Source organism: Festucalex cinctus, chromosome 2 (genome assembly GCF_051991245.1).
Source record: "Festucalex cinctus isolate MCC-2025b chromosome 2, RoL_Fcin_1.0, whole genome shotgun sequence".
Classification (NCBI taxonomy): Eukaryota; Metazoa; Chordata; class Actinopteri; order Syngnathiformes; family Syngnathidae; genus Festucalex; species Festucalex cinctus.
In genome coordinates, this window is record NC_135412.1 from 5,118,434 (window position 1) to 5,144,731 (window position 26,298).

Consider the following 26,298-nt stretch of genomic DNA (forward strand, 5'->3'; position numbering starts at 1 on the left):
CATAGTAACATTAAAAATAGAATGTATTTATATGTTTTTGGGAGCAAATGAGTTAAATATATGGAGCGGTGTTGTGACTGTGATCTGTCCAAATAACATCTACTGTAACTTTGCTGCCTCTAGCTACTTTCATTGCTACTTTCTTTAACCTAGTTGCAGGCAAAATCAGGCTTGTGATTGTCACTCACCAATGTTTCACGTTCTATTAATGTAAAACAATTTCTGAACTCATCTGAATTTGGTGCAAGCAATGTCATTACAAGGAGCAGGTCCGGAGAAAACTGCCCTTGTTTTAATGCAGGATTAAGATGCCTTCAAAGTATGGAAGTAAATAACATTTTACGGGGGTCGATAAATATTTTGGATTGTAGTTTACCAGAGCGGAGTGGCCTCGGAGCCAGAGAATTTGCGTGGGATGATGCATAGCAGCAGCTCATGGCTCCCAGTCTGAAAACTTTTAATCCCTGACCATGATGCATCAGCATGTGTATCGCTCATGTAGTCGGGTGTGATCTATTTCACTTAAGGGAACTGGGCGGTGTGTTACTCCCTTTGGTGAAATTTTGATAAAGCACATGTTTTTCCGCTATGGTTTACTTTGTGTTGAGGAGGAATTGCACGCATTATGCAGTGACAGTGTACATCGTTACAGTTAGAGGCATTGAAATTGTCAAGGGCAACAAATTCTGGTTTACAAAATTGGCTTAAAAGTTGGCTTAAGAGTCAGATATTAGAAGTAGATGTGATGTTAATTTAATTGCTGGACAGAATTTAAAAGAAGGATAGAAAATTGCATTGTACATTAACGGGGACTGATAAACGGACTGCTTTTTATATAGCGCTTTATTTACACTATGGTGCCCAAAACGCCTCACATTGATCATCTATTTACACATGTGCAAGCACCAGTGGTCGGCTGCTGCCACGCAGGGCACTGCCAGGTCCACTGGGAGCAAATTGGCGTTCAGTGACTTGCTCAAGGACACTTAGGCATGGTCACAAGGGCTGAAGATCGAACCCACAATCTCACGGTTGGGAGACAATCACTCTACCACTGAGCCTGCTGCCCCAAGGCAACCCAAAAAGTGTTGGGCAAGTTACTTCCAAAATGTAATATATTTCGTATTACTAGTTACTTGCATTTGAAAGTAGGGATGTAACGATGACGGCAATATTGTGATATTAAAACTGCCACAATATATCATCGTCATGTCATGATATTGAAAGCAGAACATCTTTTTAAAAAAAGTCAGGTTGATTTCCATTTGTGCAGTTCTAGCACCCTCTGTTGGGTATTTTTTTAGTGCCGTTTAATTTTCACAAGGCATGTTTTGGCCGTTCTATGTTTAAAATCCACGTTAATAATCTGATGAAGGGGAACGTAATACGCTTGTGAACCGAGTCAATATGTGGAGGAACTCAATTATTATTAGCAAGTAATTGCATCAATATTAAGTGTTATTAGAGATTTTAGGTTGTTTATATCCATTGCTGTAATGTACAAAAGCACAATATAATCTTTTTTTTTTTTTTTACAATATTGTATATATATATATATTTTACAATATAATATGATCATTTTCTGTATCGCCAACCTCCTCACAATATCGTGATAATTATCGTATCGTGACCTGCATATTGTGATAATATCGTTACATCCCTATTTGAAAGTAATGTTTCTTTACAAGATTACCGTCTGTAATGAGTTACTCAATTTGTGATCCCCGACACCACACCACGCGCGACCATATGTACTTCCGCAAACCTGTGTCACGTGACGTCGTGTTTTGGGTGTACATCACACGACGACATACTTTGTGTTTAATGTGAACGAGTGATAAAAATGAAAAATTTATTAATTTGAAAAAAGTCTGAATTTGGCAGCACGCCCAGCAGTGTGAACGTAGCCTGATTATTTAATGTGGCGTGCGGTAGTTTGTCCTTTAGCGTGTCATCATCGCCCACTGGAACTCTTCTCTTGGCTCAGAGACAAACGTTTGTATTTTACTCGCTAACACCCTAACGGCCAATCAGAATGGGTGTGGGTATTTTGTTGTTTTGCGTCAAACCCTTAGTGGATCTTTTGTACATACATTTTTATGTGTGAAATATATTAGAGATTGAATACTTAATGTATATTGTTCAATTTAAAAAAAACAAAAAACATACATAGGCATATCAACCCAACTCATCTTTGTTTATATAGTGTTTTCACAACTTCAGCTATAACAAAGCACTTGACTGAACACATGGCATAAAACATTAACATTCAATACCAAATTCAAAATTCTTCCAAACATGTAAAACAAGGCTTGCACAGGTACAAAAATCAGATTGTGTGGATTTTTACACTCGAGTGCACTTATGCTGTCTACGAATATAGAAACCACTGAGCACATGGACAACAATAAACATTTATGTCTAGAAGCGAAACAAATCAGCCCCACGAATGAAGTCAGAACTCTTGGCTTATTGTTGCCATTGCAAAGTGTGTACAAGAACTGCACTGAGCTGTGACGAGAAATGTTTGCGCTGCCATAACACTGGAGTTGTCCACATTGGTCCGCTAATAGTACCTACAACCAAAGTAGACAATCGTGGGCTACCAGGGCAACAACCGGTTTAATATCGCATGAAATGTAGACCTGTAGTGATTGGATGGGTGCGTAAACATCAGTCTGACTACTGATCATATTCAGGAGGAACAATCAAACAGCTGAAGACCATGACATCAATGCTGAAGCATAAGTCACATGTGCAACATGTGCCTTCCACAATGACAGCAAAAATAAGGGGTAAAGTTTGAAATTTGTTTGTTTGGTAAAGTGGAAGTTGAGTCAAACATTTTCTTTCCTATAAATCGTCTATGGTCTAGACATGGTATTCTGATTAATTGTTAGTTAGTTAGTTAGTTAGTTAGTTAGTTAGTTAGTTAGTTAGTTAGTTAGTTAGTTACCGTAATTGATGGACTATAAGGCGCACCTGATTAGAAGCCAGTGACCACTTTCATTATTGTAAGCAGAAGCTCTCGCTTACCCACTTTCAACTCGCAGAATGCAGGCAAGTCATTCTTCCGCATGTCATGTACGATCACAAAATTAAATCACCATGTAGCAACAAACTAGAAGGCACTACCAAAACCAATACAACAACTAGACCACTAACTAGCAGAATAATTAACACAGAACTTGCATTTCAAACGCCCTTACAATCGCCAGTGCCACAAAGCATGCTGGGAGCGCCTCCAAGCTCCCAGCGACGCTACACATGGTAGCATGCCATTAGCAGTATGCTAAAACATACGCTAGCACATGCTAGCGCTAGTTTTTAAAAAGGCAGAGAGCAATAACAATGTACTCACGTTGCTTTTGATCAATCACAAATCCCTCAAAGTCCTCGTCTTCTGTATCCAAAACAAACTGGGCAAGTTCTCCATCAAACACACAAGGCTCCGTCTCATTGTCAGTCAGTCAATCTCGTTGACGTGCGCTCCTCGTTGAACGTCGCCGCCCCCCCCCCCCCCCCCCCCACGCTCGCTGATCAAGTCTTCTTCGCATATTAGTCAATCAAACAATTAACTTTAAGTGGCTCGTTAAGCTCTAAAACAAGCAAAAAAGAAAAAAACAACAAGAAGAGGACACATGCTCACTGAACATGCACACTTTAACTTAATGGCAGAAGTTCCCGCCTTCTTTTCATGTATCCTTCCGCCGATGGCCTCATTCACAGTACAAAATAGATCCCCAAAGATATCAATGTGAAAATAAACCAATTTGTCGATGGGAAATCCTCCCACACAGAAAGAGAAAAAGATCAAATATTCTCTCGCCTCCAGTGTTAATTTAATTAATTTTATGACTACAAATGCGTTTTACGTTTCAGGATGAAAAATTCATATATTAGCCACATGATTGTTTAAGCCGCAGGGTTGAAAGTGTGTGAAAAAAGTCGCGGCTTATAGTCCGGCAATTACGTTAGTTAGTTAGTTAGTTAGTTAGTTAGTTAGTTAGTTAGTTAGTGAATTTTTAGTTGACTTCTATAAAGTGAGGTAATCTTGCAGCATCAAATGTTAGTGACCTCTTAAGACTCAGTCTGCATATTTACTGTATAATGAAGCCAAAGCTCTGCAGTGTTGAAAATGAGAAATGAAATGAAATCTGAAAAGACTGATCACCCCACTTAATTTGCGTGTCTTGAACTCCTGTAGCATTTTGCATCTGTCTCTCATCAGCATCCGCAAACACAAAATGGCTTCTCTTCCTGTGGCGTTTGTGTTTATAGAAGCCCCCAAATTCTCCTTTGTGTGGCCCATTTTTTCCCACTTTGACGTCACCCATTTCACTTTGCTGCGCCTTGTCTTCAGCTTGATGACACCTAGCTCGCTCTTTTCACCGTGAGCCAAATATTATTAGGTGCCTGTCGTCTCTCTGCTTGCTGGTGTGTTTATTTTACTGCACGGCCGCTCCCAGAGCAAACAACCCTGGCAAAAAAAAACAAAAAAAAAACATCTCTGTCATACTGCTATTTAGTGGAAGGAGGTCAAATACTTCATTTTCCCTTTGTGCTTGAATTAGTAAATGTGTATGTGTCAGCAGCCAAACATGTGTTGTCTTAGTCATTGGCGCTGTTTCGTTACACTGATCACAAGTTTTCTGAAGCATGCTTTGTGACCCGGACAGAGAAGTCGGCAGACATGATGGTAAGACTGCAGTGTTCATGCTCTCACTATCTTTTCTTGCCTGGAAAATCGGTATATTTTCAAAGCAGAAGTAACCTATCTATCAGGGTTAATGTGTCACGTGGCAGCCTTTTGTATTTATCAGCTGGGTGCTTGAAGGTGTTGTGGCTGTGGCGCAACTGTTGGAAGAGAGTTTAGGAGTGCCTCTTGGCGTTCCACGGTCGTCACTAACTAACTCGTCATGACAACACCGCCCATTTCCCGCTTTCCTCACCAGAACCTGTTACATGGGGGTGCAGTGGGGTGGGGTGGAGCAGTGCTTGTTTTATTATCAACAACCAAAAACAAGTCCAGCCTCCTTGAGAGTTGTCTTTTTATGGAGTTGGAAGAAGGCTGCGGGGAGGGGGGGGAAAATAGAGCAGGGATGCACAGTTCTCGAGAGGATTTGCATGTAAAGCTTTTACCCCGGTTCGAGAAATAGGTTCATGTTCCACACAGGGTGGTAGTGTGTAAGATCCAGAAACAGTAGCTACGTTTCCTACATTGTGTCTTTGAGACATGACGCTGCTGCTGGATCAACTGTAGTAGCCTCACATTGTTAAATTGGTTCATATGTCTATGATATTAAGCAATACATGCATGGATTGTGCAGCAAAAGCAGAAATTCAGTGGAGGAATCCCTGCTCGATGTTTTGTAACTGTCACCAAACTGAACATCAGTCGCTCTCTCTTGCCAATGTTAGTAGTAGGGATGTAACGATCACGGCAATATCGTAATATCGTGATATTAAAACTGCCACAATGCAGTATCGTCATCGTCATGTCACGATATTAAAAGCAGCACATCTGTTAAAAAAAAAAAAAAAAAAAAAAAAGTCAGGTTGATTTCAATTTGTGCAGTTCTAGCACCCTCTGGTGGCTAATATTTTTAGTGCAGTTTAATTTTCACAAGGCATGTTTCAGTCCTTCTGTTTCAAATCTACGCTAATGGTCAGATGACAGGGAACGTGAACCGAGTCAATATGTGCTAATGTCCGTGCATTAACAAGTAAGTGCCTCAATATTTTAAGTGTTAATAGAGATTGTAGTTTGTTTATATGCATTGCTGTTATGTGCAAAAGCACAATATTGTGTGTGTTTTTTTGTATGAGCTATTTTTTTTTTTTTTTACAAAATTGTGACCTTTTGTTTTTTTTTTGTTTTTTTACCTCTCCACAATATCATAATATCGTATTGTGATGTTTTGATATCTTTACATCCCTATTTAGTAGCCCTGCTGACTTCAAATTTAAAAGTTAAATGTCAGATTATCGCCTTTCCACATGTTTCACAATTTAGAGAATCAAAGTGCATATGAATCTAAAAGTGACGTCTCGGGCATGCACAAAATTTCTCCACAAATTCCACAAACGGTAACTTGAAGTTTTCTTTGTGTGAGAAATTTCCAGGAAGTCTTGCGACTCAAAAAAGGCGGGCGTCACGGATCATCTGCCTAACTGCTTCAATGTGTTTGCAGGCCAAAAGGTCAAGGCGCAAAATGTTCGTCATTGCTCACGCACATCTGAGGACCCAAATACGCGCTCTCTACTAAATGGAAATTTTATCATTTTCATAAATCTGTCGCTTTATGAGAGATCACATTTTGGCTACCCTACTACATTCCTGCAGCTTCAAAAATAATGCATCTTCCCACTTGTGCAGGCAGCATCATTTAGGAGAACTAGGTCATTTTTTTTTTAGTCACAGAAGTGTACAGTTCCACTTTTGAAGACCCTAACTAGTCTGTTAGAGGATATACACAAGGGAAATGCAATTCAATTCAATTCAATTACAATGTGCTACTTTGTGGAAAGTTGACAGGGCAAATAATGAAACAAGACAGATTAAGACGAAAGACAACAAAGAAGTGACATTTCCTGTCTAAGAGTGTGACATTTTGGAGGAAAAGCACACAAATCAGAAGTGCACAGATTCCTCTTCATGAAAAGCACAGTTATTGTAAATCCGTATAATTGATGAGTGTGCATATATTCTCATGTAGAGCGAACACAAGAGGCGTGCGTGCGTGTGCGTGACCCAAGAGTTCAAGAGGCCATTGACTAAGACTGGATTAGCTGCTCTTAAGGCTTCCACTGGAATGTAAGGATCAACAGCGATCGCGCGCACACGCGCACGCACACGTTTTGTGGTGCACTCAAACACTCACTATTTACCTCCTAGTCTATAACCGGCCATTAATGCTGCTTGTTCTTGGGGGAGCGGCGGGCAGTTATAAAAGATCAGGTAATTACAGAGATGTTTTCGCATGTTTATTAATTGATTTTAAAATACATTCATTAATCTTGTGAGACATGGATGGGACGTGGGTTTGAATTATGGTTCTGTCCTTCCTTTGTAGAGATTACATGTTAAAAAAAAAACAAAAAAAACAAAACATTTATGATACTTATGTATGCCATATTCACTGGAGGTTGCAAATTGTCTGTGCGTACTGTGAGTGTGACTGGTCGGGCTACATGTGAAAGTCCCGTCGTCATTGTCGAGTGATCAGACCAGGATGCACTCCATCTCCCACCGGAAGTCAGTTGGGGTAGGCTTCACTTCCTGCTATGGAAATAGTCGGAAAGATGCACATTTTAGTATTTTTATTGTCATTTTATTATTTTGTTTTTATTTTATTTTTATACTGTTCTTTGTAATATTTTGAATACCTCCCTTGGCTGAATAAGGTTGTCAAAATAGTGGAAAATGTTCCAAGTCTATTTCAGTACCGTTCTAATAACTCCATCTACAATTAAAAGTTGTACTACAGTCAAAAGAAATTAACATATTGTCGAATCAGTACCTACCGTAACTGACGCTATTCAATATTATTATTGTTATTGGAAAACAAAATATTAATGAAGGTACTTTAAATTGCAATTTTTCAAAGTTCTGCAAAAGAAATAATTGTCATGAAAATGTTTTACAACTGATTTTCCACTTTTTGATTTGAGACGGATTTGAATTTAAAACTAGTACTCACTCACATTTTGGTTTTAAAGGCTAACGACAGGCATGCTCGCTTTCCTTTTGGAAATCAATAATAAATTAGTTCATGTACACATATATGCACACGCATACATCACTGGGCATTGACGCTGTGGTGAGGTTTCCAGGATGTTACACTTGCCAACAACTTCCTGCACTGTACCACAAAGTTTGGACTACTTATACTTAGCTCTCAGTTTTGTGTCACACATCCATGTAATAGTCCAGTGGAGAAAAAAAAGCAGGCCAGAAAATGTGTTCAATGCTGGCATAGTGACCTTTGATGTCCTGATCTGATGACTGGAGTCTATCGAAGAAGAATGTGCCACCATAAGCAATGGACATGACGCAAGCGTGCCCGGTTGAGCCCGCAGATCAGTGTCCCGCGCACTCTTACATTCCGTTCGTACAGCGTTGGCAAAGGTCAAAAGAGGGTTGTTTTGTGGTCAAAAATAAGATCACTTGACCATTTTGTTATTTTCAGTAGAATTAAGAGACTTAGGCGCAGACTGAAAACCAAAATCAGTGGTTGGTGAGTCGTATTTATTATTAGAGCTACGGTTTAGCATGAGGCAACCAAGTCATTTTCACTGGTCTTTCCTCTTCTAAAGAAATCTTATAGTACGGTTAGTAAAGCCTCTAAAATCAAATTATGAACTTGAGATGTAGTTTCCTTATGGGACTGCTTTCTTTCTCTTTTATTTCAGTTTCTTTGTTTTTTGTGCTTTTTTTTTTTTTTTTTTTTACACTTATTCTGAAAGAAGGAGCATGAGTTCTTTCTGGCTTGTAATGTCACATATTTTAGGAGGAATCCCATGGCTCCTCTGGCTCCTTCAATAAGTGGAATTAAGAAAACACGAGCCTGAAAAAAGTAGAGGAATAATATACACCTGGGATGAGTTGAAGAGGTCTCGCATTCAAAGCAGACTATTAAAACAACAACAACAAGCGTGCTTAACTTCTTATGTACGACAGAATACAAAATAGAGGCTCGATGAGGAGATTCTGCTATGTGAATCACCTTCTCAATATGCTTTCATCGTTAAAGGGAAAATAGACTTTTTATTGTTTGTATACAAATGAGAGCGCCTGCCAAACCATAAAGTGTGAATGGAATTAAACCAACCAATTAAAACTTTTGTTACCTGCCTATTTCTGAAAATGTATCCGTGCTACCACACACAAGCCTTAGCTAAGCACATTATATCATTATATTTCGATAATACATGTTATACATTAGGGCTGTGAATCTTTGTCTGTCTCACGATTCAATTCGATTCGATTACGATTTTTGGGTCTACGATTCGATTCAGAATTGATTTTCGATTCAAACGATTTTCGATTCAAAATGATTTGATTGACAAATGATTTCTGCTTCAGTTTACAGATATGCACAACATCGTCATTATGTACTCCAGTCTGCTTTGCAAGACAAAATCACAAATAAAGACATTAAAGTGTTTTTGTTTTTGTTTTTTTGTTTTTTAAACATTTATTCATTTTGTATTGTAAGTACCTTTTTCCACAAAAGCAGCATGTGGGCTACAACTGCCTTTTCCCCTTCTTCTTCATTTCTAATTTAAATAAGATTCACTGTGTTTTCAAAGCATTAGCTTCTATTTATGTGGTGTTGGTGTTTGCTGGTAATTCTTGTGCCACATACTGTACACGGAGTGAACTTCTGCAGATGATTAAATGTTTTTATTGTATTTCGCTAAGGGCACACGCTTGTTTTCCACACTGTGGGCTTTGCTTCTGTTTGTAGAAGCATGCAGACGGCTGCCGTAAAGCCGTAAACACTTGCCGACTGGTGGGAGATGAGATGCCCAAATAGCTGTCAGGAACGCGGTGGCGAGGTCCAGCTTGCTGGTTGTTAGGATCGGCAGGATAAGGACTGACTCACTTTATGAGAAAGAACCACCAATAAAATGAATCAATTTGCAATGGAAAGAAAAATGCTGTCCACAATTCTTGATGTATGGGGTATTTTGATGAAAGCACGCCACAGAAATATTAAGTGTTAAGCGTTTTAAAATGTGATAAATAACGAACAAAACAGATTGAGCCTAATTTACTAAGATCCCAAATAGCAGGTGTCACAATGCACTAAAAATGACCAAGAGCTAAAGCGTTTTGTCACATTTAGTATATGACTTGACTCCTTCTTGTGACTTGCGCCAAATATTTCATTGCTTGAATAGTCAATTTTTTTGTGGCATTTCAAATAGTTTTACAGGAGCGGCACTGGCAAACTTCTCCTGCCACCTCATTTTGCCTGCACTACACTGTCAACACTTTGCATGGTTTGCACCTGCATTTTAGGTGCACTATATTATAAAGATGTACAGTACAATCAGTCAGTGCAACTTGTCTCAGATTAGATAAATCAAATTGCAAGCCATCAGACCCAGGTAGAATAGCCCATATACGTCATGTGTTGACTGTGTTAGTTTAGAACTGAGTATTCTGCTACATTGCAAATGTAGCGGGAGCCATGGAGCAAAAACAAAAGACCATTTTCATCCTGCAGCTCTAAGCTGTTGAGAGATGCTATCGTGTGACCATAGCTCAGCTTTAACACTGTCATCTTCACCACCAACATCATCCAGATTTGGAGGAGCGGACCAGCGTGCTATAATCCCACAACTCTTTAACTACCGCACAGGATTAGCACAAAATTGATTCGGGAGGGAGGCTGGTGGCACCCATGCGGAAAATCGAGTCTTAAAGAGACTTTTCTCTGATCCCGCGGTGTTAAATGGATACAGTGGAAGAAGATCAGAAGGGGGAATTGCAGGGGAATGTGATTTACTTTTGTTGGCTCATGTTCCTGCCACTGAAGTGAAATATAAACTAAAAATTCTTTAATAGGATTAACGTAAGCTTTAAATCAGTGAAAAAAAACAAAACAAAAACAAAACTGGGCTGCAGAGATCCCTAAACAGGAGGCAGTCAAGTTGCTCACACAAAATGTAATGCAATGTCATTGTTAAAAATGACACATTGTGAAAACTTATAATGAATAATGAGTTAAGGAATAATGAGTTAAGCAGCAAAATCCAGCAGTTTTTATCAATATCAGAAGGTGGCCATTTTGCCAGTTACTGTCGAGTGAAAATTACATCACAGTGGCTCAGGTTTCAGGTAACAACCAATCACAACTCAGCTTCAGAAAACAGGTGAGTTGTGATTGGTCGTTGTCTGAGTCCTGAGCTACACTGTGTTGTATCTTCAGTCAACAGCAAGTGGCAAAATGTCCGTCCCTTGAGATCAATAAAAATGTCTGGATTTTGCTTCAAAACTCTTATTTCACTCTAAATGTAATATCCAAAATGTCATGTCGCAACTAATGAGGTCACATATAATATATTGTTGTCAAGAGATGGTTGAACTCCCGTTAAGATTGTGCAGTTATACTAGTCAGACTCCTGAATTTTTCTTCGTGTTTGCTTATGTAAGCCTGATGATCACTTAGCTTTCCCTCAAGCCAAACTGAGGACAACCTTAAAAAGGTGGGAAAAACCTATTCATCCTCTGAATTGGACAGGTACACGTACACACATGCATTAAGCTCACGAAGACAGAGTACAAGAAGAGTGCTGGCTGATGAGTCCAGGTGGTAAGTAATTGCAAACAGATGGTAAACTTGAAATGGTTTGTCAAGGGGAGGGCAAAATGTCAGTAAAAGCAATGGATGACATGCATAACCTGCAAAAAAAACATACACGCCCAGGAACATACACAAAAAAAAAAAAAAAAAGACAAACAGATTTTCCCTCTTCAATGTTGCGCGACAGGAACTCTGCTCTGGGGTCATTCCCAGGCAGTGGAAACAAAATGAAAGCTGATCAAAAGCATAAAGAGCAAGAATTCCTCAAACGTTCTTCTGGTATCTGTTTCTACAATAACAGCTCCTCTTCTGGGCCCCCGAGTACCTGCCTGGAATATCGCAGGCAGCACATGTCGTGTGTAATTGTGTGTAAGGCTGGCCAGAATGACTAGTTGGACTTTTGCAGATGTGCTTGTGTGTTTTTCCGAAATTTGACCCAACTTATACCGTACATACCCCACAGTGTCATGGTAATTCAGTAAGTCATTAAAAACAGCACCACGTTGACCATCTTAAAATGGTGTCCTTCTCAAAACAACCAGGTTGAAAAACAACAACCTAATAATAAAAATAAACAGGAACACTTTTCGTTATTTTGTTTTAACTGAAATCAGGTTTTGAATGACCTTTGTGAAGAGTATGTGTGGGTTGAATATTTGGCTGCACGGTGGAAGAGTGGCTTTCGCCTCACAGTTTGAAGTTTGGGGTTCAAATCTTGGTATCGACCGTTCCGTGTGGAATTTACTCGTCGCAGGTACTCTAGCTTCCTCACACATTCCAAAAATATGCATGTGTGCTGAGTGCTGACCCACAAGGTATAGACAGACACCTTACCTTTAAGGGAGGGGCGGGAGTTCCACTTGTTTGCGGGTTCAAAGGGAGTGGCTAAAGAATTGGACGTGTACTGCCCAATGTAGCGCGTTCACTTGTGTGCAGATCGACAGCCAGCTAACAGTTGAATGTTCTCCAAGAAACACGCAAGGTTTGGTCTTTCTTGTATTTTAGTGAAGTCATTTGCATTTAGTTGTAAAACTGTAACACACAAATAAGCATAAATGAACGTACAGAAATGTAAATAATATACATAACATATCCTAATAGCTAACGCAAGCTACCCTCGATAGCTACAGGCTAAATGGAGCAAAAATGCCGAATAAGCTAAACGTGATGTTCTTCATTACGCTACACATAAGCATTTGACATTTAAATTTAAAAGGTGATTGGCCATTTCTTACAGACATGTAGTCTCCAAGGCTGAAACGTATCACTAGTATCACAAGTATTCAGCAGCAACAACGTGTCCGTGTGCTCTGTATCGTCTGTGCATGTACCAAATGGAGTCGCAAAACAAACTACGTCACAAGCTTATTTCACTGTATTGTAACGACCACAAGGTGGCAGTAAAACATTGGATTAAACCAATTAACCATTTAACCCCTCCAAATTCAAACTAATGGCAGCACAGGATGTATGGATACTACTGGTGGATGTTTTACCTGTGGAATGAATATGCTGTACAATGGAATGGGTACGTCTACTCTGGACTCTGTCACTGCAGTCTCATGCGCAAGAGAAACCCAAACGATTGTGATGTATTGCCTGAAACCAGAATGTAAATGTAACAATCTTCTCCTTCTGCTCATTCTTAAAATGAGAAAAGCCAGGACTTTATTTTGTAAGAAAGGAAGATTAGGGCTGGGTATCGATTCATATTTCTTCAATCGATTCGAATTCGATTCACAAGAGCGCAGTTTAATTCGATTTAAAAATTTTTTTAATTCGATTCACGTCAGTTAGATATTAATTATGGAACATCAATTCTTCTTAAATTTGTGATTTAAAACTCGACAAACATTCAATTCCAAATTAAATTCTAAGGCGGCAGTAACTGGTTATATCATAATGATTTCGTTTATTATTAAAACAAACGTGTTGTAATCACTTAAGTGTTACAAACACATTGACATCAGTAAAACATTGAAACAGTAAAACGTGGCTTTTAGCCTCTGACTGATTGGCAACCTCTGAAATAAGGATAGAGAAATGATTATCTTTTCATTCGGTGTTATGATTGGGCAGCTATGAATACTAACTATTACACACACGCGCGCAATCACACACGAACATTCATTGAGACAATGAGTTCATATAGGGGCTAGTAATGCATTGCAGTCAATACATACTACTTGGCATTGACGTCTCTCACAATGGAAAAAAAGAGATGTGTGATTTTGATGTCTGTATCTACATATAGTGTGCCGCTGACAATAAGTTGGGGTCAGCGATGATCTGTTTTAGGAGAGCGAGTCACCTTGTTCACAGTGAGAGACTCTCCATTTGGCAATAATTTATGCAGAGCATCATGGCAACAAGTGCCCACTGCCTGTGTTGCCATAGCAATATTTCTCTCACTCCCTGGCCCTTAGACTGTCTGCGTATTGCCACGGAAACCAACATATTCTTTCATCCCTTTGTCTAAAATGACAAATTACATGCTGCAGCTCTCTGGATATCCAGGCAGCATTAGTCACCCAAGCACATGATGGATGTCCGCACACAGTACATACATGCTCCACTACAAGGGCTGCCAATAAAAGCACAGAAAACCAACCTAAATTGGGATGAATAGACAAGATGATGGTGGCCTTCATGCTTAACAACCAATTGTTTTGAAGGCTCGAACCATGGAACTTGATGAATGGATATGCTAACTGTTATGTTGCATTTCATCCATCCATCCATCCATCCATCCATCCATCCATCTTCTTGAGCGCTTATTCCTCACATGGGTCGCGGGAGGTGCTGGAGCCTATCTCAGCTGGCTTTGGGCAGTAGGCGGGGTACACCCTGGACTGGTCGCCAGCCAATCGCAGTGTTGCATTTCAATAATCTTTAAAATTTTAAATGTATACACTACAGCCTGACCAATATGGATTTTTTTTTTTTAGGCGGATTCTGATATTTGGCCAATACATTTCTGATATCAGATTAAGTAAGAAATATATAGAATAAAATGTAAAATCAACATTTTGTTGATCCCTTGATGCTTACAACAATAAATATACTAATTACCAGCAGAACATTTGTCTCTTTTACAATACTTTGTCCTAGTATTTGTTCAACTTTATAACAGAGAGGAAAAATCTGAAAAAAAAAAATTGACAGTTTTTCCGATGGGGTGGGTGGGAATGTTTGAACATCATTATTTTTGTCTTATGTCAATAATACGATGTAAATAGTACATGCCCAACCCCATGATGCTAACTACAGACATTACATCAATGAAAATGTTTTTTTTTTTGTGTGTGTTATTATTATTATTATTATTATTATTATTATTGTTATTATTGTTGTTAATATCTCTGATATTAGCACTCATATACAAGCAATCCATTCGAGACTTATGCTTCGGACCTTTTTTTGTGCCGCACTTTGTTGTTTTCCACCATACTTGAATGTAAAAAATTGATTTTGAATGTATCCATCCATCCATTATCTGAACCGCCGTCGACTGGTGGTGTGTTGTTATTGGCTGTCGCTCGATGATGTCGTTTAAAAGGACCACAACTCCCAGAAAACTGTTCGACCTTGCTTTATTCCCCGCTAACGGCTGTATTGTAATATGGTAATAAATTAATTTTAAATCAACCCCAAAGGCTCATGTATTGCATTAATTGATAAAGACAAAAATGACGGGGTTGTATTTAGGGTTTTGTAAAAGTAAAATGATTTTTTTTTTATTTAATTTTTTTAAAGTATTTCATTTTGATTTTATTTCATGAACAAAAAATGTGTTTGTTTTTTTTCTTCAATTTTAGGATGGATGGATGTATAGTTTGTTATTTTATTAGTTTTCATTAACTGAAAAAAAAACCTTGACACAACACATACAGTTTTAAAGACTAACAGTTGAAAAAGGTAAATAAGAAGCCTCTTGCCGGTCGAGCTGGTTCTGCCCAGCAGGATCCTTGATGGGGATGGATGAACTTAAGTTAAGTGTCAACCTCTGAGAGCTGTGGTATGATAACATACTGGAGAGGGTGGGGGAGGAGACATGGGAGGAGAGTCATTTTTGAAGTCCTGTAATCGCTGCTGGACTGTGGCAAAAGAAGTGCCAATGAGCGAGTGCCAATGAGCCCCACAGTGAAACATGTTCACATTACAGTACAATATGTACCCATGAATAGCAGCATTCTATAACCAACACTATTATACATACAGTAAATGTACAGTAATGTGTGATCCAAATTTTAAGTGAATTGTAATATACAATATTTTGGAAAGCTGCACCTTTCATAGTGGCCTTTCATTGTGGGCAGTCTAAGGCACACCTGTGCACTAATCATGGTGTCTAATTATCATCTTGATATGGCACACCTGTGAGGTGGGATGGATTATCTCGGCAAAGGAGAAGTGCTCACTATCACAGATGTAGACTGGTTCGTGAACAATATTTGAGAGAAATTATGACTTTGTGTCTGCGGAAGAAGTTTTAGATCTTTGAGTTCATCTCATAACAAAATGGGAGCAAAAATAAAAGTGTTGCGTTTACATTTTTACATCGCTGCTGTAGCAAATGTGGTTCCAGCAAGACTTGAATGAAAATTCACCTACGGCTTCATGGAGGAACCAAGGTGACTACGTTATTGTTTTGCCTCCCCTTAGGGTGACTTCACCTGGATCAGCCTGTCCGGCCAGAATGTGCGTCTGACTCCAGTTGCCATCCAGAGCCTGTCTGAACTGGAGAGGGCCCGACTGCAAGAAGTGGCCTACGCCCGTTTGCACCAAGACTATGATATTGGATGCCAGATTACTGTGCCAAAAGGTGGGCTCACGTGTATTTCTTCACCACACACATTGTTAAATAATAACTTATATAGTGTAAGTTCCTGGGGGTTGCACTGCTTCAACACTGACTGTGGGTCTCTTGTAAGGAAGGATTGCCTCAAGCCTGTTTTAGCTGAATCTGCATGTGTACATTTTGGTGCAAAGCAACTACTTTGTACAGAAATTATGTATAGCTGTGGCAGGCAATGGACACACAAGTCCGGTCAGGGTCGTTCCAAACAAAGTTATTTTAGTTAACTAAAACGAACGAAAAAACTAAAACTTTAATTGAAAAATAATCATTTGTTAATGAAATAAAATAAAAACGAAAGTGCTTTATAAAAAAACGAAAATTAACAAACTACATTTTTTGTTTACAAAAGTAACTATAATTATGTATGTGTATAATGTCCTGTGTTTTAGTCTTTGGTAACTGATTTAATGCATGAGCCTTTGGGGGTGATTTTAAAAATGAGTTTAAGACTTATTTTGATATTAACCAGAATAAGGACGTTTGAAAGAGTGTCACGCAGAAGCATCATCATCTAGTAGCATCCAATTGAAAAGAACCTTCAGATGTCGCTCCCATGTTTTTTTTGTTTTTGTTTTTGTTTTTTTGTTTTTTTTATATTGCACACAAATACATGTTTTTTAAACTAAAACTAATCCTGAAACTAAGTAAAACTAAACTAAAACTAAACATTTATTAAATAACTAAAACAAATTAAAAAAAAAAAACAACTAACAGAACCACCATGAAAACTAATTAAATTAAAAAATAAACTCAAAATGAATTAAAAACTAACTGAAATGAAAAATTCCAAAACTATGATATCCCTGGTTCCAAACGATGCTGTGGTAAAGCTGGATTGCATTGCACCAAGTGGTTATATAGTTCCGAAAATTACATTGCAGATGCGAGTTTAACAACTAATCAAAGACCGCCATTTTTGACGAGTAAAGCACACTTTAAAACTCAGCTGCAACTTACGTTCAACCTTATTCTTGTATTCTGGATTGGTGGCCTGTATTTGCACAAGTACATATAGAATGCATGTAATGTACATCTATCTTTTGGCTGTGAAGTTGCCGCCGTTCCAAAAGTGCAGCCAATACGGCCTTGCAGCTGACGGTGACTATTAATAAGGAGAATTTGTACTTCAAATTATGTATGTGTGAGATTGCCATTTCAAAACCTGTTTATCACTTTCATCAAATGGATTCACGTTTTTGTTGAGAACACATTTGAGGAAGGTGGAAACCTACATATGACAAAACAGAAAAAGCAACTGTTTACCAGGCATTGTTATTGAACCCGAAGCTCATCAGATTTCCGTTTAGCTTTGCGAGCCATCTGTCAAAAATCCCCCAAAAATCCAAACCATTTCCTATCTCTGTTCCCACCCCCACTCTGTGCTGTCCATTACATCTGCTTTCTCTTCTTTCACACACCATTTCCTCAGCTCTCCCTTTACTTCTTGTTTGCTAAACTGGATGCTCAACTTTCTCAAGTGACATAAGAAAACATGGTGAATATCAAACAGCAGTGGTAATGTTGAGGTTTGGGACGTTCGTCAGTGGTGCTCGGACACTTGGGGAAACTAAAACCGTTGTGTGACGTAAGCAGCTAATGTTACCATGGGATGTTTAGTGGGAGGTGGCTACATTTCTCTGAGTGATTCATATGATACAGGAGAACATCTGGAGTTCAAACTGAGGTTGCTAAATCAGTATGTAGAACAACATAAGTGACCCAGCAATAGCACCAAGAGTTTTGCTGGGGCTTACAAGAATTTCAACGATTTAAATAAGTGTGTACCACAACTTTCAGATATTCCTGGTTATTAAAACATTAAGTGGTTATTAAAACCACTTGGGAACTAAAAACTGGATGAAAACCTTCACATATAAATGTACCTTACTGTAAATACAGTAACCCAAAATCCTAACCCCTACGGTTAACTCTACTAAACTCATTCAAACCTATCCCAACAAGCACAGGCCACAACAAGCTGTAAAAACTCTTAAACCATGTGCTCAAACTAATCAATCAAGGTTCCTACTCAGCAATTCCCAAGTTTTCTTGAAATATGCAGCATTTTAATCACTGGAGAGAAAAACAACACAGATTATGAACTGTCAAGATTGGAATACAGTGCATCAGATAAAGACATCATGTTTTCCAGATGTATTCCGTCCATTACTTTTGTCCCTTTACAGATGGACAGAAGAGGAAAAAGTCACTCCGGAGGAAGCTGGATTCTTTATCCAAAGAGAAAAGCAAAGACAAAGGTATGCCAATTTCTTAAAATTTGGCGGTGTGTTTCTTGAATCCCTTTTGTCTGGCTCTTGCCAAAACTCTTGCCACTATCTTCTTCTGGCGAGACGGTCTTTATCAGGTGAATGGAGAGGTTATACAAAATAGACTATCTGTTTACAGTTTGTAGTTATATTAAGTGGGGGGGGTGGGGTGGGGGGGTGGGGGGGGGGGGCTGCATGTTGAGCGTAGCATATTTGGCTGCTAAACATTCAGTTCTTGAAAGAGGCCAGGCGGTGATTGGAAGTGGAGATTATGTCAAACAGGCTTTTCTTATCAAACGGGTGAGTTTGGGCTCTATCAGTAAACACACTCTTATTTTTGAAATTTAAGAACACATACAAATATGCAGACAGCTGGTAGTGTTGACTCATTTTTGCATGAAGGTGTCAGATTAGCTGTCATTGCACAATCAAAGGTCTGTGACATTTCATTAATAAAAAGCAGCAATTTTAAATTTGTTTACATAACAACTTAGTAAAAACAGAATCTTTTTATCTTGTGCTTCCAGTGCCAGTAGAGATTTTAAACATATTTACTTTAAGACCAGATTTCAAGTCTTGGCGTTTTTATGAAAATTGACGCTTTCATCCATTTGTATTTCGTTACAAGAGATTGACCGGTTATTACTCTTCCAAATTTTAATTTTAACTAACAGATTTAGTTTTATGTGTGAAGCTCGTATCCCACTGAGCGGTGAACATTTCAAAGTGTTTGCGAAGGGAGCGAATGTTGATTTCAAGTAAGGGTTCATTCAAGGTCCTAAACTTTGGCCAGACGTTTGGCATCACTTTTAATGGCTTTTCTTGTCGCAAGGTAATTTCTAACAGGAAAACTGTCGGCGACCCTGGAAACTGCTGGCGAACATTTACCTTCGCAAACGTTCGCCCCTCAGTGGGATACGGTCTTTAAGTGGCCAGAACAAAAGACTTTGTGAAGGAGCGCTAGCTCTTGCTAAGCCTAGCTAGCCACAGTATGTTTGTTCACAACAATGGGTAGTGCACCTAAATCAGCAGACACCAACCTTTTTCCCGCCAACAACCCCTTCATGGTAGTGCACATTTTTTGAGGACTGGCAACCTTTCCTTGACAACAGGGTGTGACTGACTGTATGTGTGTCGCTGACTTATAGACCCTTTCAGAGTTTATAAACAAGGTAACGCAATTTAAAGGGCGGGGCTTAGCTGGAGGCAAAAACACCTCAGTGGCATGTGGTTGTAACATCGGTCAGCACGTTTTCACGGAAAGTTCACATCGGAATGGACGTGGAAAACGACCATTTGAGTGAATATGTGAGTAAATTGACTCCCCACGAAAAATGTTACTTTAAAAACTTAACTCTGACTGATGGGACGATATTTACTGACCCCTACGCCCTCACGCACTAGATAGACGATTTAACAGGACTACCCACTGTGCAATGGCTGGACATACCGTATAGAAAAAAAACGAGCGTTTATACTAAAGATAAACTAAAGGCCTACAACTATGTCTTGAATGGACATGTTCAAAATTTAGAATATAACAACTTGAGCGAGGACTTTTGTGTCGTGCGGTCACAAGTGCTGCCAAGTCAACCACAGCGACAGAAGACGAGGATATACGAGGCATGTACGTCTCCTATAAATATTTTACAAGAAGTTATCGGAACCAATATGGGGGCTTTCACCTCCATAAAACTGAAACATACAGCTAACGTTTGGTTAGCTAGCGGTTAGCATTCCCGCATGTAGCATGTAAACACGGACTTTGTGTAAGTCCATGCACGTAAAAATAATCCCACAAATAATAACTAACTTAAGTAATTTAAATCACAACTAAGTCTATCTAGCCCATATCATTGTCCAGGCTGAAGCTGATAGTTAAATCTTAACTGATATGAAGGGTGCGCTGCAAACACGAGTTGTTGATAATCTCAGACAGTCCTTTCGCCTAATCGCGTTTAACCACAGCCGTCTGCAATTAATCTGACTGGCAGTGGCTGGGATGCGACAGAATTTCAACTTTTTGTTGGTGCTTTTACGGTTCTGCCAACCAAAAACACAACAAGACGACATTTTCTAGAGACAGCCAGCATTGTTTACTTCTAGCTGCACTTCCGTTTTTTTGCCTCCAGTAAACCCCGTGACGTCATCGTGACGTAGGCCATGAAAGGGTCTATATTGTGGAACAGATACTAATTGCAAAGTGGGGGGCTGAGGTGCTTGCGTATATTCCCGATTAAGGATTTTTGTCAATCTACCTGTACCAAACATCTTGTTGTAGTTGGGGACCACTGATATAAATGATTGGTAGGTATGCTTCATTTTATTCTTTAGCTCATTGGTGTCCAAGCTCGGTCCTTGAGGGCCGGTGTCCTGCAAGTTTTGGATGTTTCCCTGCTCCAACGCACCTGCTCCAATCAACAGGATTGCTATCAGGCTTATGCAAAGCTTGCTGATGACTTTCAGCTGTGTTGGAGAAGAGAAACATCCGAAACCTGCACGAGTACGGCGCCCGAGGACCGATTTTGGGCACCACTGCTTTAGCTGTTTTGCTGCGATTGGCTGGCGACCAGTCGAGGGTGAACCCAGCATCTTGCTCAAATCATTCTGAGATAGGCTTCAGCTCACACACGACAGTAAGGGGAGGTTATTCGCACGCACATATTGTTCATTAGGAGACTGCGATGGCTTGATGGATGCATTGGCATGGATGCGTCATGCAGCACAGATGGCGAGTTTGTGCGTACGTGCAGCCCTGCATGTGCCTTGTGTTTACCAGATGCTTTGAGTTTGAATTTGTGTAAAAAGGAATCTGTTGTGCTGCCATGTTTGTGGTCATATTGCGCCACAAACCCTTCTCTTGTGGTTACTGGATGCGGTTAGTCTCTTCTGTCTTCCGTCCTCCTTCAGACGCATGATGCAAATGTAGAGGCCAGAATTGCTTGTTGTGACCTGCAGCCAGAACATGATCTTGATTGTGGGCCATTAAAATCTTGCTTGTTCAAGGTACTCGAATTAGCAGTCTGTACATGTGTAATAAAAAAAAATAAAAATACTTTTCGATGATTTACGCTTTTACAGATCAGTGGTTGTATTGTAAATGTTTTTACAAGTGATATTTTAATGTATTGTATTATTTTTGCACTCTGATCTAGATTGTAACCTACCATTTCATCTCTCTTTTTTTTTTGTCTCCCAGAGAGTGTTCCTCAGGCTTTCAGTATACCCCTGTCACAGGTCATAGCAAATGACAGGACACATAGGCAACGCCAAGACGGCTATCGTCAGGATCCGCCGCAGCGTGAGGAGCACAAGGACTCGTCCGACCTTGTCTCCTCCATTCTACAGGTTAACATGCATGGATGCGCGTCTCATCATGAAATCCAAAAACAATGTGCACTTCCTACACATTAAAAAGCAAGAGTAACTAGGGATGTCACGATACGGGCAATATCGTGATATTAAAACTGCCACAATATCGTCATCATCATGTTTACAATGTTTAAAAGGAACACATCTCTTTAAAAGTCAGGTTGAGTTCCATTTGTGCAGTTCTAGCACCCTCTAGTGGCTAGTTTGTTAGTGCAATTTAATTTTCATTAAGGATGTTTTGGCTTTCTATGTTTAAAATCTATGCTAATTGTCAGATGAAGGGGACCTAATTTGCTTGTGAAGCGATCAATGTGTGCTTGCATTAGCAAGTAAGTGCCTCAATATTGTTATTAGAGATTGTGGGTGGTTTATATGCATTGCTGTTATTTTACTTTTGTAGTATGAGCTTTTTTTTTTTTTTTTACAATATTTAAATATCCCTTTTAAATATTGCCAACCCCCACAATATCGTGATAATTATCGTGTCATGACCTTCATATCGTGATAATATTGTATCGTGATGTTTGAATATCGTTACATCCCTAAGAGTAACACCAGATAATCGTCTACATCATCTACAGTTTGCCACTAAGCGATCGTCTAATAAGGAACTCTCAAGCAGTAACTCCTCATTGAGCTCCACGTCGGAGACAGCGAATGAGTCAACGTCACCCAACACGCCTGAGTCTGCACCGCGAGTGCGCAGACGGGTGAGTTGCTCATTGGATGATTTCAAGATTTCAAGTGTGTTTTCTGTTTGTATCGTTCTCAAAAGAAAATGTTTGTTTGGGCTCCAGGGTGGGATGTCGGTGGATTCGATCACGGATTTGGACGACAACCAGTCTCGCCTGCTGGAGGCGCTGCAGCTCTCGCTGCCTGCTGAGACGGCGAGTAAGAAGGAGAAGCACAGGGACAAACGGCTGAGTCTCAACCCGATATACCGCCAGGTGCCTCGTGTCGTCGACAGCTGCTGTCAACACATTGAGAAATACGGTATGTATATAATGTACACTCATTGTTGTGTTATGTTACACTATAGTTAAAAGTGGTTCATTGTTTTTCTTTTCCACACTCAGGTTTGCAGACAGTGGGGATTTTCAGGGTGGGAAGTTCAAAGAAAAGAGTTCGACAGGTTGGTGTTCTCTTTAAACTGTTTCCTGGTTTTGAGGGGTGAAAATGTTTCATCCAAAATTAAAGCATTATATTCCATTTCCACTCACAGATTAGACACGAAGAACTATGTTTTGCTAATACAATTACTGGCCACCACTATAAGTTACGCTTACACACTGCATTTGGAGAGGTGAATAAAACCATGTGCTCTACAATGGTCATCGTGCTTGATGCTCATTGACAAAGAACTACATTCCATCATACGGAAGTGTGGAACTGCCAAATCTATTTAAAATTGTAAGTAATTTAGCTTTTTTTGTATATGGCCCTGGTTGATATCCTTTGCTCTGCTGCCACCTGTTGGCCGTTTGTGTAATAACTACCATTTCTGCAACCGTTCTTTGCAGTTGAGAGGCTGCATCAAAGCCTTCTGTATGCTTTAGCATTAAAAAAACAAAAACAAAAAAAACGTATAAATATGTCTTTGGGACACTTAAAACATTAAAAAAAAACATATTTACACGTTATTGGGCGCAAATGAGTTAATATACGTACTCGTTCGATCGCGAGTACGTTCGAACATACTCGCAAATACGTTCAAACATACCCACAAATATTCACCAGTCAAACATGTTTACTGAACATTGGCAGTTCCACGCTTCCGTACCATCGGTTACTTTTTTAACCACATTTCCCCCCCACCCCTGCTTTAGTTACGAGAGGAGTTTGACCGTGGAGTTGATGTGCATTTAGATGAAGAGCACAGCGTTCACGATGTGGCAGCTTTGTTGAAGGAGTTCCTCAGGGACATGCCTGACCCACTTCTCACCAAGGAGCTTTATACTCCCTTCATAAACACTACATGTATGCATCTGTCCTGCACAGCAGACCCAATTCTTTAATGTTACCCGGGGGGCACCTCAACTTGTCCGCTGACGCCATTTGACATGTCTCTTGTGCAGTGTTGGATCCAGATGAGCAACAAAGTGTCATGCAGCTACTGGTGTATCTACTCCCGGCTTCCAACAGTGACACACTTCACCGCCTCCTGGAGTTCCTGGCCACCGTAGCTGACCACGCCCATGACAGGCAGGACAAAGACAGACAGGAGGTAAGTCATCTTTCACAGATCAAACACGACGACCTGACAGACACTTAGGGCCTGGAAACCTGTGAAGGTTTCCACATCCAAAAACGGAAAAGCCGATCTACAAACAGGCTGTACTCACACACTGCATGTGCTAAATGTGCAATATTGCCACCCAGTTAATACTGTGCTTTCTGTGAAGATAATTTAGTGCATGCAACGTGATTTATTGAACAAAAGACAATTTGCGAAGGATAGTTTGGTGTTTTTAAATACTGTGTCTGAAAGGCAGGTACCATTATAGTGAGAACAGGTGTCTTTGAATAATAACATAATTTTTTGTGTGTGTTTAGATGGCCTTTAAAAACCCAAATATTGGCAGTATTCAGGTTTTGAAAGAGTTATTGACTGCAATTAAACGAGAGGTTAATCGGAATTAATTGCATGACTTCAGTAGTTAACTCACGATTAATAGGACATTTTTATATCTGTTGTAAATGTACAATAAAATATTTTTTCTAAGTTTTCATAATCTGGTGAGCATAAAAGTGGAAAAATTGTTAAACTAATAGAAATATGGCTGCATCTTTTAGTCATTGATACAGTAATTTCATAATACTTCATAAAATTGAGTTAAAAGTAAAAAGATGTACTGTCTGCGAATGGCTGGCAACCAGTCCAGGATGTACCCCGCCTACTGCCCAAAGCCAGCTGAGATAGGCTCCAGCAACCCCCGCGACCCTTGTGAGGAATAAGCGGTCAGAAATGGATGGATGGAAGATGTACTGTAAAAACGAGTGTTATCTTGATTTGTGTTGAGCTCATTTTTCTGCCATTAGATGGCATAATTGCATTTGTAAGACATTGGTGACAGCTCAGTGCATTTTTCTTTTCGTTTTAAGAGCTATCTAATCTTTAACATGAAGTAACTTGAGAAATTCTGCACACTTTTAAAATTGTAATCTACAACTTGACCCCAGTCTCCACAAATATATGCATTATTATTACATTTATTACTGCGTTGCGACTGGAATTCCAGTACAGACTTTCCAAGTAAGTGGTGGTCATTAAAAAAAAATAATGGCGTTAAAGAGACTTTAAATTAACTCAAATGAACACATTAATTTTGACAGTCCTAATTTAACCGTAGTCTGTGACAATTAGACAATTAGTGCTGCCCTCTCCTGGAGCAGTTTTCTGGCTTTGCTATCCCAACACGATGTTATGCAGGATGTGAGCGTGAGTGGAAACGCAATTTAGCACCTCGCTATAAAGCGAAGAAACAAAAAGTGACGAAAGATGAACACTTTTAACTCGGCATGGTTATCGTGTCACACGACCATCAGTGGGCGTCACAGTTATGCTCGACTTCTTCATTTCAGATGACGGGGAACAAGATGACTTCCTTAAACCTTGCCACCATCTTCGGTCCCAACCTGCTTCACAAACTCAAATCTTCAGACAAGGAGTTCAGCGTCCAGAGTTCGGCTCGGGCCGAGGAGAGCACGGCCGTCATCGCCACCTTACAGAGAATGATCGCTAGCTACCAGAGCCTCTTCATGGTCAGTTGCCTTTTCAGCTGATGCACTTTCACATTGGTGCGTAGACAGAAACGGATTTTTCCTGTCAGTAAGTGCCACTGTGCCAGCTTTCTGACCAAAGTGTCACAAAATGTTCACCCAGACGCTTGAACGCTTTTCCTTCCAAAACAAAAAAGGAACGTTCGGCCATGAACTCCTCCATGCGGAGTCAGGAGAGGTCACGATTTGACACGGATTAGCTTCTTCTTCGCTTGCTTTGTTCCTGTCTCTTCTCGGGATTCTCCAACAGTGCAGACAAGGCAGCTCGGGTCATTTTAGGTCCAAAACTTTTAACCGTAATGTTTCGTAATCTGCCACTGCCACTCCCCTGAGGCTTGCATTCCTACGGTAAGCCAATTAATCACATCAGACCTCGTCGGGCCTGGTCAGAGCATGAGTTTTATATTTATTTGAGATGGGGGTGGGGAGATGACATCTGTAAGTTCTTTTGTAAATCGGCTTGAGTCAGAGTTTATTAAACATCTGGCAAAACTGCAGGAAATACAGGCAGATATTGACCTTCCTCAATTGCGGCCTTGAGCAAGGATATTCAAAAACCTTGATTTAATTAATCCAAATTGCTTTTTTGTTTAGGTCCCACCTGACCTGCAAAATGAAGTTTTGATGAGTCTACTGGAGACAGACCCCGACGTGGTGGACTACCTCCTGAGACGAAAAGCGTCACAGTGAGTCAGGCACG

The 26,298-nt window shown here is 39.8% G+C and overlaps 1 protein-coding gene and 1 long non-coding RNA gene across 4 annotated transcripts in view; one reads left to right on the forward strand and one right to left on the reverse strand.

Annotated features, from left to right (window-relative positions):
* LOC144013478 (uncharacterized) overlaps window positions 1-12,653 on the reverse strand; it is a 40,655-nt gene extending 28,002 nt beyond the window's left edge. For all 3 annotated transcript variants that reach the window (XR_013282252.1, XR_013282253.1, XR_013282251.1), the window contains exons 1-2: window positions 12,554-12,653; window positions 12,153-12,350 (exon numbers count right to left, since the gene is read on the reverse strand). This is a non-coding gene — a long non-coding RNA (uncharacterized LOC144013478). The remainder of the gene's footprint in view (window positions 1-12,152; window positions 12,351-12,553) is intronic.
* LOC144013475 (rho GTPase-activating protein 6-like) overlaps window positions 1-26,298 on the forward strand; it is a 34,705-nt gene that overhangs the window by 3,941 nt on the left and 4,466 nt on the right. The window contains exons 2-11 of the mRNA XM_077512421.1: window positions 15,984-16,143; window positions 18,366-18,437; window positions 21,646-21,794; window positions 22,400-22,528; window positions 22,616-22,811; window positions 22,895-22,950; window positions 23,645-23,795; window positions 23,894-24,042; window positions 25,401-25,580; window positions 26,193-26,284. Coding sequence (XP_077368547.1) covers window positions 15,984-16,143; window positions 18,366-18,437; window positions 21,646-21,794; window positions 22,400-22,528; window positions 22,616-22,811; window positions 22,895-22,950; window positions 23,645-23,795; window positions 23,894-24,042; window positions 25,401-25,580; window positions 26,193-26,284 — 1,334 coding nt within the window. The remainder of the gene's footprint in view (window positions 1-15,983; window positions 16,144-18,365; window positions 18,438-21,645; window positions 21,795-22,399; window positions 22,529-22,615; window positions 22,812-22,894; window positions 22,951-23,644; window positions 23,796-23,893; window positions 24,043-25,400; window positions 25,581-26,192; window positions 26,285-26,298) is intronic.